General features: G+C 43.4%; 1 protein-coding gene across 1 annotated transcript; it reads right to left on the bottom strand.

Annotated features, from left to right (window-relative positions):
* Nucleotides 1-209: 209 nt before the first annotated feature.
* On the bottom strand, nucleotides 210-8,846 carry LOC306928295 (vacuolar protein sorting-associated protein 26B-like). Its single transcript, XM_079508301.1, has 6 exons — nucleotides 8,489-8,846; nucleotides 5,058-5,214; nucleotides 4,113-4,277; nucleotides 3,494-3,669; nucleotides 1,678-1,820; nucleotides 210-493 (listed from the first exon to the last, which is right to left on the bottom strand). The coding sequence occupies exons 1-6, from the start codon at nucleotides 8,709-8,711 to the stop codon at nucleotides 356-358; spliced, it is 1,002 nt and encodes a 333-aa protein (XP_079364427.1). The 5' UTR covers nucleotides 8,712-8,846; the 3' UTR covers nucleotides 210-355.
* Between the last annotated feature and the right edge of the window lie 4,383 nt (nucleotides 8,847-13,229).

The following is a 13,229-nucleotide window of genomic DNA, read 5'->3' on the forward strand; positions in this document are numbered from 1 at the left end:
CTAACTATTTGAAATTGACATAACGTACGACTCTTTGTGTTTCTCTTAACAAACACATACTCTTCAGTGTAAGAATATGCCTGATATCCTCTCTCTTTCACACACACACACACACACACACACACACACACACACACACACACACACACACACACACACACACACACACACACACTGTCATAACTACAGTACATTCTATCTCAAAACAAACAGAGACATCGTATCACATTCAGACATTGTTGGCAACGTATGCACTGAATTCCCTCTGCAGTGAGCACACACACACACACACACACACACACACACACACACACACACACACTTGTAAATACATGTGCATGGAGTGTGCCAGACTTTAGCTGCTGTCCTCCGTGCTCGCCGGGGCCTGAGGTTTCTCAGCGCTGGAGGTGGGCTCGAACCTCTGAGCAGCCATGACTGCTTGGTGAGACATGCTCTTCCTGACGATGTCCCCTTTCCTCCATAGCGTGATCTCCTGGAACAGAACCGCAGGCAGTTGGTTATTATAGCCTACTGTACAGTACATTAACCCAGTTAGACCTGACATCGAAATGAAAGAAATGTCTTCTAAAATCATGACTGTTTTCTGAAAAACCCTATGTTTCTGTATCAGTGGTTCTCAATATGTCATGTCAAGGACCCCCAGAATTATCTGTATTTGGCCGCCGACCCCCATCTGAAAATATGTTCCCGGAAGCAACGATTTGAGTAAAAACGTTCGCTCTGAAAGAATATATATTCAAAGATTTGCGCCACATTTTCACGATTTTTAAAAAATGACAGACCTACAAGCCCCCCCCCCCCCTTACAATTCTGTCTGCCCACCTGAGTGGGGCTGGCTAAATCCGGCCCTGGTGTGCATAGTCACATGCTCCGATACAAAATAAAGTAAGTCAAATGCACAGTAATACTACCACATTTTCTCCCCTCCCCTTTGGACAAATGTAAACTTAACATAACACGTCTATCTCTTATGTGTACATACGTAAGTGAATGCATTAAAGCTGCTATAAGCAATAATATGTCAAAAATATTTGTAATATATTTGTATTGATTTTTACATTTTATGACAAAGACAAGACAGAAGAAAAAACAAAAGAAAAAACACAGACAGCTCAGCTCAGACACGTTGTGGAACAAAGGACACAGTTATACACATATACCCACCATACATCGAACCAAATAATATAATGTATATAAATATAAATATAACATTTTAATGACCTTTTTTCTTTTCTTTTTTTTTTTAGTCAGACAGCCAGCAATGGGTAGAACGCTCCTTTTTTGTCTCTGTGACACATCTAGGGCCCACAATCTGTATTCAAAGATGTTCCTAGAAGCTTTGTCATTGGTCGAAATAAACCCGGTCCCAATGACTAACCAATCAGGAAGCAGACAGGCAAAAAGACCAATGACAAAGCTTCTAGGAAAATCTTTGAATGCAGATTGCGGCAACCCAGAAGTGTCACAGAGACTACATTTTTGGGGAGCGTTCTACCCATTGCTGGCTGTCTGAATACAAAAAAAGAAAAAAAAGTGATACAAATTTTGACATTATTGACCCTGTTTCAAGTCCTATATTATTTAGCCATACGGCTGTTGCCGTTTGTGTGTTCACAGTTACTGTACCTGCTGTTTGTGTGTTCACAGTTACTGTACCTGCTGTTTGAAATATCGTCTCTCTTCCTCGTCTATGAGCACCAGGTTGAGGTAGTAGCGCACCGAGAACTTCTTATTGATGTCCCTCATGGTGGGTGTCATCTCATAGCCAGCCAGAAACAGCCTGATGGGGATGGACTCTCCTGAAGGACAACATTATGGTCCACGGTGAAATAATCTGAACTGGGTAGGGTAGGCACCCCCACAAAAAACATGCAGTAATCCTGGTCTCTAAACTGCCTCCCCCTGGCCAGCCGGGGCACCTGATGGAGGGGAAAGGAACTGGTTGGAATAACGTGTTCCTTCCACACGCTAACGTCCAACCAGGGAAACTCCCCCCTGTCAGGTGTAAAGGAGCAACTTGGACAAGCATGAGTTCAAGTCCGTTGCTCTCCCCAGGTTGGCGGAGGGTGTGTAGAGCCCAGGATCACATTAGATCATTGACACAGGGGTGAAAAATGGGTTACAAAATCGTGGGATAAAAAAAGTATATTAAAAAAAGAAAATAATCTGAACTGGGCACTGCAGGAAAGTACAGAAAGACCTTAAAAAGGAAGGGCTGTTTCCATTTCCTACATGACCAATTATTCTAACTGGTCATATATCTAGTGACCTGTAGACAAAATGACGTCGGTACAATTTTTGGACCACCCCTCCTAGGTAAGCTAAACTTATATGCCCAAAAAAACGTATGACCTGATTTACGCACCTGGTTGTTGTCACGCACCAGATAATAGCTGATCGACAAGTTCACAACACGTTGTGAGCTTGTGGAGTGGCTTAAAGGAGAATTCCATGCTAGAAGGCTTTTTTACCTTTCTTACTTTTCTTTGTAGTCGTTACGTCTCCACCAAAGAGGTCCAGGTGTTTTTTTGTGCAAAAACTCCTTATTGGCTATTTCCCCTACCATAAGCCCTCAATGAATTGCATTGAATGGGAATTGAATGGGGCTATGGGGTGTTGTGCTAATTCGCTTATTTCCATCAAAATAAGTAGTAAAGTTTGCCGCTTGGGATATTATTTACATTATGAAGATAGGATATATACAAAAAAATTATAATTTTGAGCGATGGAAATAAGCGAATTAGCACAAAATAACACCTGGACCTCTTTGGTGGGGACATAACAACTACAAAGAAAGGTAAGAAAGCCTTTTAGTATGGAATTCTCCTTTAATTCTGTTGTGCAACCCCTGCGTGCAACTAACTATTTATAAATCAGGCATGAGACTCTATTGTACCTCTAACCGGCGCTCCGTCCATGAGACTCTATTGTACCTCTAACCGGCGCTCCATGAGACCGGCGCTCCATGAGACTCTATTGTACCTCTAACCGGCGCTCCATGAGACCGGCGCTCCATGAGACTCTATTGTACCTCTAACCGGCGCTCCGTGAGACCGGCGCTCCATGAGACTCTATTGTACCTCTAACCGGCGCTCCATGAGACCGGCGCTCCATGAGACTCTATTGTACCTCTAACCGGCGCTCCGTGAGACCGGCGCTCCATGAGACTCTATTGTACCTCTAACCGGCGCTCCGTGAGACCGGCGCTCCATGAGACTCTATTGTACCTCTAACCGGCGCTCCATGAGACCGGCGCTCCATGAGACTCTATTGTACCTCTAACCGGCGCTCCGTGAGACCGGCGCTCCATGAGACTCTATTGTACCTCTAACCGGCGCTCCATGAGACCGGCGCTCCATGAGACTCTATTGTACCTCTAACCGGCGCTCCGTGAGACCGGCGCTCCATGAGACTCTATTGTACCTCTAACCGGCGCTCCATGAGACCGGCGCTCCATGAGACTCTATTGTACCTCTAACCGGCGCTCCGTCCATGATCTCGTACTTGGCGATGGTGTCGTTCTCGTGGTAGACGTTGGGCCCGGTGCCCGTCGTCTCTCGCTTGATAATGTCGATCTCCATGTGCTTGATCTTGATCCTCACCAACAGGAAGTATATCTTCCCCACGATGACGTCTTTCAGGTGATACCTACAGTACAGGCACACGAAGAACATCGGCAGAGATGAAAGCTCGTCTGTGTTGCGTTATGTCGGCATGTCAAAATATATATTTTTGATAGTCCTTTTTTTTTTTTTACTGCTTTTGTAATGTTATTTCAGGATCAAAGAAAGCATTCATGACATTAACTTTTACTCAGCAGATTAGGTTAACCCATTTAGGCCTGACGTCGAAATAAAAAAAAAAGTCTTCTGAAAGAATATATATTCAAAGATTTGTGCCGCATTTTCACGATTTTTCAAAAATAGCAGACCTACAAGCTCGTAGCGCGCCACTCGGTGGCGTGCTATGAGCTTGTAGATCTGCTATTTTCCAATGGCTAAAGTATAACATAATGCTTAGTTAAAACACCAAAAGGGGTTCCCGTCCAGGATGGTTTAAGCAAGCCCACGTAACATGTGGAGACGTCATACTTTGACTTGTTGTACTCGAACTCTATATGTAGACAGTCCTCGATCCCCACTTCCATCTTGATGGATGAGTTGAGTTCGGGGTAAGTGCTGAGCGTGTGCACCACGATGTCCAGCTCTTTGCTGACGTCGTTCAGCCTTCGGCTCACAGTGGCCCTCAGGAAGTAGCTGGGAATATGGATCACAAGGAGGTTCATCTCATAGACATACATGTACTTTAGCACTAAAAGGCAATGAGGAAACAGGAAACACGTTATGATATATTATAATGTGACTCCTGACAGGAGTCACATTCTCCTTGTGCTGTAGAACCACTGAGTAGACTTCAGGGGACCTACAGTACCTCCCTTCTGGCTTAATCCATTAGACCGGAGAACAGATTCTACAAAATGTCTTCCAAATCATGACAGTTTTCTGAAAAACCTATGTTTCTATATCAGTGGTGCTCACCGACCCCCATCTGAAAATATGTTGTTCCAGGGACCCCCCCCCCCCCCCCCCCCCAGAAGCAAATATTTGAGTTAAAAACGTTCGCTGTGCGAACATTTATATGTGTGCGTCACATATATTTTCAAAAATAGCAGATCTACAAGCTCGTAGTGCGGCACTCGGTGCCACGCTATGAGCTTGTAGATCTGCTATTTTTCAATAGCTAAAGTGTAACGTAATGCTTAAAACACAGAGTGGGTTAATATATGTGTAGTGTACCCACTACTCTAGAGACGATGAACAAGTTGGAGGAGACAATATCATGTGCCTTCATCATCAGATTTAGCTATAAACGGAGCCAGTGAGTGATTCAATTGTCAGGGGAGTTAAAAGCCATCAAATTATAACATCGATTTATTCTTTGCGATTACAAAGTGCATAATTATAATATAATTCATGCGCAGCCAGTATTGCATGCTGTGCACATTCTTTTTGCTTGCTTTGATCAATATTACTCACCGTAACTTGACGTTCTGACCAGTGTAAGACTCGTACGGTTTCTCCACGTGCGTGAACTCAAAGTCGAACGTCTGGGACTGCGTGAGCTCTCCTGGTCGGGCCAAGTCTTTCACAAGAGACACAAACTCGTGGTGGTTTCCTCTGTCGTAGTACAGCTCTGAGGGATCAAGAAAAAGGCACCAATGTTGGTCAGTAAAAACAGCAGATTCTGTGTTCTGTAACTAAGGAGCAGTGGTGGAAAAAGTACTCAATTGTTTTACTTTAGTAAAAGTACCAATACTGCGATTTAGAACAACTTCGTTACAAGTAAAAGTACAGAATTGAAAATGTACTTGAGTAAAAGTACGAAAGTATCGGCATCAAAATGTACTAAAAGTATTCATATTTCACAAGTTCAAAATGTGTAGAGCTTGTAGATCAGCTATTTTCAAATGGCCGGAATGTATAGGGTTGAAGTGGTTACTGTATGTTTTCTAATCAAAATTAAAATCGCCAAAGTAAGGTTTTCAAATAATTGTAATGAAGTAAAAGTACAAATTTTGGCTCTGAGATGTAGTGGAGTAGAAGTACAAGTACTGGAAATTGGAAATAAAGTACAAATACCTCAGAATTGTACTTAAGTACAGTACCTAAGTACCGTAAAAGTACTTTCCACCACTGCTAAGGAGGGCTAACAATATCCATTCACATTACCGGTACTAACAGTTGGCTAGCTGTCTACATTTATTTTTGCATCAATTCCAGGATCTGAACTGTTTTATGTGAAAAGTTTGTGTTTATTATAATATTTATTTAATAATGCTGTATACTGTGGTTAGAGAACAGCTAAGGTCCTCACAGTGCTCATTACAATGACACGGCTAGTGATGCAACATCTTTTTTCTCCAGATGTGAGATCAGATGCGAGACTAAAGGTGGCCTTACACTAGCCGATTTTTTTCAATCTGAAATCTGATAGCACCACACAGTACACTACAGGATAATCGGAGCGGGGCAGAGCAAATATCAAACATTCTTGATGTTGATCGGGCCGATCCCAATCGCGCTTTGAGCGGTCGGGCACCCCCCGAGCGTCAAAAATGCCCGATTATCGGCTAGTGTAAGGCCACCTTTAAACTAGACTTAACACTAAAACATTCCAGGTGACTAAAACTAAATGAACTATCCAAGAGACTATGACTAAAACTAAAATCTAAATTTGCTGCCAAAAACACCACTGATATACACTACAGTATGGTATTGGTGATCCCATATTATGTGCGGTCTTTTCATAACTCTGTGGTCCCACCTCCTCTCCTGCCCCCGAGTCCCCCTCCTCCACAAAATGATACTTCCTGGTAATAAATAAGGAAGTGGTAATAAATAAGGAAGGAGTGACAGCAATGTTTTTATGACCAACATGAACCTCGTGTTTAACCCATTTTGGGCATTATGTTGTACTTTAGCTGTTGAAAAATATCAGATCAGCTATTTTTTTTTTATCGTGAAAATGTGGCCCAAATGTTTGAATATATTCTTTCAGAGCGAACGTTTTTAACTCAAATAATATTTGCTTTTGGGGGGGTCCTTGGAACAACATATTTTCAGATGGGGCAATTACATATATTTTTTTGGTGGTCCTTGACGTGAAAATGTTTGAGAACCACTGACATAGAAACATAGGGTTTTTCAGAAAACTGTCAAGATTTAGAAGACATTTGTAGAATCGTCCTCGGGTCTAAATGGGTTAAGGTCTGATGAGGACAAACTTATTTTTATGATTTGTTTTGGGGGCTTTTTATGCCTTTATTGAACAGTATAGACTGACGGGAAAGAGGGAGAGAGATGGGGGAGTGACACGCGGCAAAGGTCGTCGGACTAACCGTCCGGCTGGCTCAGCAGCCTCTAGGGGCCCAGACGGTTGAGCTAACCGTCCAGGCTGGCTCAGCAGCCTCTAGAGGCCCAGACGGTTGAGCTAACCGTCCGGCTGGCTCAGCAGCCTCTAGGGGCCCAGACGGTTGAGCTAACCGTCAGGCTGGCTCAGCAGCCTCTAGAGGCCCAGACGGTTGAGCTAACCGTCCAGGCTGGCTCAGCAGCCTCTAGGGGCCCAGACGGTTGAGCTAAACCGTCCGGGGCCGATGAGGACCGAATTAAGTGAACTCTTCACACGCCACTGCAAAGTTGTGTTTGGTCATATATATTATGTTACGTATTATATATTATTTGATTTAAAAAACGTTCGCTCTGAAAGAATATATATTCAAAAATAGCAGATCTACAAGCTCGTAGGCAGCACGGCACTCTGTATGAGCTCTATGAGCGCTATGAGCTTGTAGATCTGCTATTTTTCAATAGCTAAAGTACCGTATAACATAAGGCAATAAACACAAATTGGTTCCCGTCAAAAATGGGTTAATAACTTAAGAGTTAAAATCTATACACTACATTTCTACTTGTTAGCTGAACACCACATCATCATAACTGTCAAAGTGTCAATGTGTGGGCCATAGATGTCCATCATGGTGGGGGCCAGTCACCCCCCCCCCCCCTGTCAAAAGATAACCCAACGACTGGTGGCTGTCTGCCAAGAAACAGCAAGCCACACAGTAGGCCAGTGGTTCCAAAGTGGAACTTGATTGAGTTCCAGGGGGTCCTCCAGCTAAATGATAATTAGGCTAATTAGTGTCAATTTGGGGGTCCTTGACATGAACAAGTTTGGAAACCAGTGCAGTAGACTACCTCCAAGTCAGCATGATCCTGTGGTGACACTACTGTAGTTACATTGTTTGTAACTTTATTTTGATACATTATTAATAACAGACAAACTATAATACGTGTCAGCTCATAACAACCCCTCCCACAGGCGTTAAGATAGTGTACTTTGGTGATGGCCACACTTGTAGACCACACACACACACACACACACACACACACACACACACACACACACACACACACACACACACACACACACACACACACACACACACACACACACACACACACACACACACACACACAAAATTGAATTATTTTATTTGGATCTGCACAATTAAGAGGCGCAATGAGATTGATAATCCAAACACTGATCAGAAGAAGGTTACATTATGAAATACAAAAAGATAGCACATTGATGACGTATTACTACAGTACACACACACACACACACACACACACGACATGATGACACACATGACACACACACACACACATGACATGATGACACATGACACACACACATGATATGATGACACACATCACACACACACACACACACACACACACACACACACACACACACAGCCTGTTTTTCATAACAACCCCACAGGCGTTAAGATAGTGTACTTTGGAGATTAATCTATAGGCCTCCTGCACACTTGTAGACCACACACACACACACACACACACACACACACACACACACACAGTGACACACACACTCACACACTCACCAATCTGCCCGATGAACTCCACTTTGATGCCGTTGTGCTCCAGCCTCTTGCCCGGGTTCTTCAGGGTAACGTTGACTCTCCCCGCCACCGTCTCTCCGTCGTAAAACAGAAAGTATTTGTCCTTCTTGCCATCCTCGCTCTTGTGCTCTGCCTTCTTTCTGCTGTCGGCGTCGCTCAGAACCACATCGATGTCTGCACTTTGACCGAAACCGAAGAAGCTCATCCCTACGTTGTTTTCAGCTACGTTTTAAAGCGCTTTGTTGTGTTTATATCGACTAAATATCGATGGATCCTCTATGGAGAAAAGAGACCGTTTTATATATTATATATATATAAATCCAACACAAGGCGATCTGAGTTGTAGTTAACGCGATAAGTGTGCTGCTATTCTATCCAGTGCTAAAAAAAAATGAGTGGCAGATTATTGAATATTTCGATTTGCACCACGTCGTCGATCTGCGCGTGCGTAGATATGTCACGTGCAACTAAGGGAATCAGGATGTTTATTAGATGTTTGTTTATTTTTTTGCACATGATGTCTAAAAAGAAAAAAAAGGCCATGTATTAAATTCACTGCTATTTTAAAATACACTGTGATTGGCCTAACATAGCGTAATTAGTTTGTTTTAAAATGTCGAGTCGAAATGTTTACTGTAACAATAAATAATGTATGCGTTTATGTTCGCGCAGCATCAACTAGCGCGAACAACCATCCTTTTGGGTAGGGACTAGAGATCCCATGGACCGGAGGGACACGCTGTGATTGGCTAATTGGTTGTCATGCCACCGCTGAGAAACTGACTGTCTGTGTGCACACACACACGCGCGCATGGACGCACGCGCGCATGGACGCACGCACGCACACACACAGCTATTCTAGGCCTTGGCTATATTGCACAAATCGTCCTAAATACCACAGGATTATTTAAAAACCGTCAATAACCATTTGGGGCCAAAACTACACTTATTTTTCTTTCTGCAGAGATTATACAGAATATAATCTGTATTCTGTACTGATGATTAAATGGAGCCCTTTACACCTTTTCCCCCCTTTTTTCCATGGCTAAAAAGCTTACCGGTCTGCTTGTTAGACATAAAGCATCTGTCTATTTAAAGTGGTCAGGTCTGTGAAATAAAACATTTTGTCGTTAATTTCTTTCTGGCCTTGACAGCCCATACATCCGAACAGTAAACGACGTTAAACAATGACGTTAAACTCACTTTGCCACTCGATTTGCCACTCACTTAGGGGCGGCGGTGGCTCAGGGGTAGAGTGGCTGGATGGTAACCGTTAAGGTTGCCAGTTCGAACCCGGGCTCCCCCAGAGTTGGTGTCGAAGTGTCCTTGAGCAAGACACTGAACCCCTAATTGCTCCTGATGTGCTGGTTGGTGCCTTGCATGGTTTCTTGCTGCCATCGGTGTATGAATGGGTGAATTCACCCGATCTATGTATAGCGCCTTGGATAAAGGCGCTATACATATATATATATAAATATATAAATGCACCATTTACCATTACTGCATGCATGCGCATACACTCTATACTGTACTGCACAAATCCATTAGAACAGTCACTATTTCATGTCAAGGAACCCCAAAATGATACTCATTAGCCCCGCGGACCCCCATTTGAAAAGATATGCCAGGGACCCCCATAGGAGAAGATTTTTACGGCTCTAGCAGTGATTCTCAATCATTTTCATTTCAAGGACCCCCAGGTTTGATCTGAATTAGGCTACGGTCCCCTTATTTAATGGCGTTTCTATCTCTGGGACCCCCCAATGTGTATTGTAAAATCAATGTTAATTTAACTCGGTGTAGTACAAATGGAATTACCAAATGGACCTGTTAGGGTCCATTTGATTCCATTTGTACACTCTCAGAGTTACAGACCCATAAGGGTCCATTTGGTTCCTATAATTATCATTTAGCTGGGGACCCCCTAGAACTCCCTCAAGGACCCCTGGCGGTCCCCGGACCCCACTTTGGGAACCACTGCTCTAGAAGTAAACAATCTCAGAAGTGACTGAGTGTTTGTAACGGCCTGGAAATCCAGGCCCTGCATAATAGGATTCCAATAGATTCTGCAGCAAACATAAATTAAGGTGCCATTGAAATAAAAAGGTTTGTCCGGAAGAAATAAATAAATAAAAAAATATTCATACCATTAACCTAATTCGGCATAGGTTATTATTTAACAATTGAAATGCTTTGTCAAGTTAGTTAACTTGCAACCATGGCCTTTAACTTTCTCAACCACTAGAGGGCAGACTTTATTCATGTGATTTCTCAAACTGTGTCACTGCCCTGCTGAGTGTTCTGTGGTGGATGGTGATAGTGAACTGGCTCTCAAAGTGGGGTCTGGGGGACCCCAGGGGTCCTTGGGGTGGTCCCAGGGGGTCGCTATAGGAACAGAGAGAGGAACAGTTTAAACACATTTTATTTTTCAGGGTTATTTGAACAACGTTGTCCCTGGCACACAATCTTTGCAAATTGGTGGCCAAATATATAATTTAGGGGTCTTTGAAATGAAAATATTTTAACCCATTCTTGGCGGGAACCCCTTTTGGTGTTACCATTATGTTATACTTTAGCTATTGAAAAATAGCAGATCTACAAGCTCATAGCGCGCCACCGAGTGGCGCGCTACGAGCTTGTAGGTCTGCTATTTTTGAAAAATCAAAGAACGACTGACATAGAAACATAGCTTTTTCAGAAAACTGTCAGGATGTAGAAGACATTTTTAGAATCTGATCTCAGGTCAGAATGGGTTAAGAACCACTGAAGACCTTTCTCTCCCTGTGGACTCTCGACTTGTGTGCCTCTGCATGCTGACATTAATTGCATTGAAAACCTGCCAGAGGCCTCTCTCTTCCTCTCAGCTTCTTTTATTTGATTTTTTTTTTTTTACAATTCAGCCACATTATTTTTAATGAACGCTTACTTCCTGCCCCATGTCAACCAGATAACCAAAACTGTCCCCACACTGGCTCAGCCTCAGTAGCATCAATGGGCTGCCTGAGCCTGCATGCCTCCGACCCAAACTGTCCCCACACTGGCTCAGCCTCAGTAGCATCAATTGGCTGCCTGAGCCTGCCTCCCCAACCCCATACTGTCACTTACTGCTGCACAAACACTCATCATGTATATTTATAAATTATAACATTCAGGCTTGAATACTGGACAAGTATATGACAGTGGTTCTAAAATATGCCAGGGGGACCCCCTTGTCCTAAGATCAGATTCTAAAAATGTCTTCTAGATCCTGTTTTCTGAAAAGGCTATGTTTCTATGTCAGTCGTTCTTCGATTTTTCAAAAATAGCAGACCTACAAGCTCGTAGCGCGCCACTCGGTGGCACGCTATGAGCTTGTAGATCTGCTATTTTTCAATAGCTAAAGCATAACATGATGCTAACACCAAAAGGGGTTCCCGCCCAAAATGGGCTAAGAGAATATTTGTCAACATTTGTCAGTATCTTTCAAAAATAGCAGATCCACAAGCTCACAACACAACGAATCACAACATCCTCTAGTGAAATTTCAAATAAATGAACACATTGTAAGTATGCAGATTGACTATTTTCGAAAAACCAAATATTTAAACGTCCTCATTTTGCTGTGGACCCCCTGGAAGGGGGAGAAACCACTGCACTATATATGAAGTGTTCTCAGTCAACTTCAATATGTACACAGTTCCACCACCCGGCTGCCTCCAGTATCTACTCCAGAATATATACTCTTCAAAATCATACGTGGGCGGCAGTGGCTCAGGGGTAGAGTGGCTGGATGGAAACCGTGGTTGCGAGTTCGAACCCGGGCTCCCCCAGAGTTACTGTCGAAGTGTCCTTGAGCAAGACACTGAACCCCAAATTGCTCCCGATGTGCTAGTTTGTGCCTTGCATGGTTTCCGCTGCCTTCGGTGTATGAATGTGTGTGTGAATGGGTGAATGTAATGCACAATCTCTGTAAAGCGCCTTGGATAAAGGCGCTATATAAATGCACCATTTTATACTCACAACTCACCACCACCAGGCTATACTGTACAAGGCCCAATACAACCTTATCTCTCCAACTTCATCCACCATCACACAAACGTTCAATGCCTGAAGTCTGTTGATGCCATTAACATCCATGCCAAACCCGGGGTGACGGGGGCCAAGAGCGCTAACCTTAACCATGATACTGACCTTGAAACTGACATGATACTGATCATGATACTGACATCATACTAACCATGATACTGACCAAGATACTGAGTGACCATGACACTGAAATGATACTGGCCATGGTGTTGACATCACCGGACATCCCTGTAGTAGGGCCTCTATATAAGCAACACAATAAAAATACAGTTTACAATTTAATTGGGAGTGTGGGGGGGGGGGGGGGGGGGGGGGGGATTATTGGACAGGGGGCACTGGCCCAGAAAAGGCTGAGAAACACTGGTCCAATGTTTAGACACTATCATATGAAGATGAATGATTCAGTTTCGTCTTGCAATCATTTTTGAGCAAGCAGAGAACTCTTGCAACAGTACATTGTCCTTAAGTAGCAGACAGAAATTATTTATGACAGGACAGCTCTGATATTGTGGGCTCCAACAGCGTTGTGTCAAGTAGGGTAGGCTATACTCCAATTTATTTTGGCCTCTGTTTGGTTTTCTCTTACTTGAGCTCTAGCTAATGTACTCCTCCAAGTTGTCTTGTTGTCAAGATGCTACAGCCGCTGCAACCTAGTAGT

This window comes from Electrona antarctica (genome assembly GCF_951216825.1).
Source record: "Electrona antarctica genome assembly, chromosome: 8".
Taxonomy (NCBI): Eukaryota; Metazoa; Chordata; class Actinopteri; order Myctophiformes; family Myctophidae; genus Electrona; species Electrona antarctica.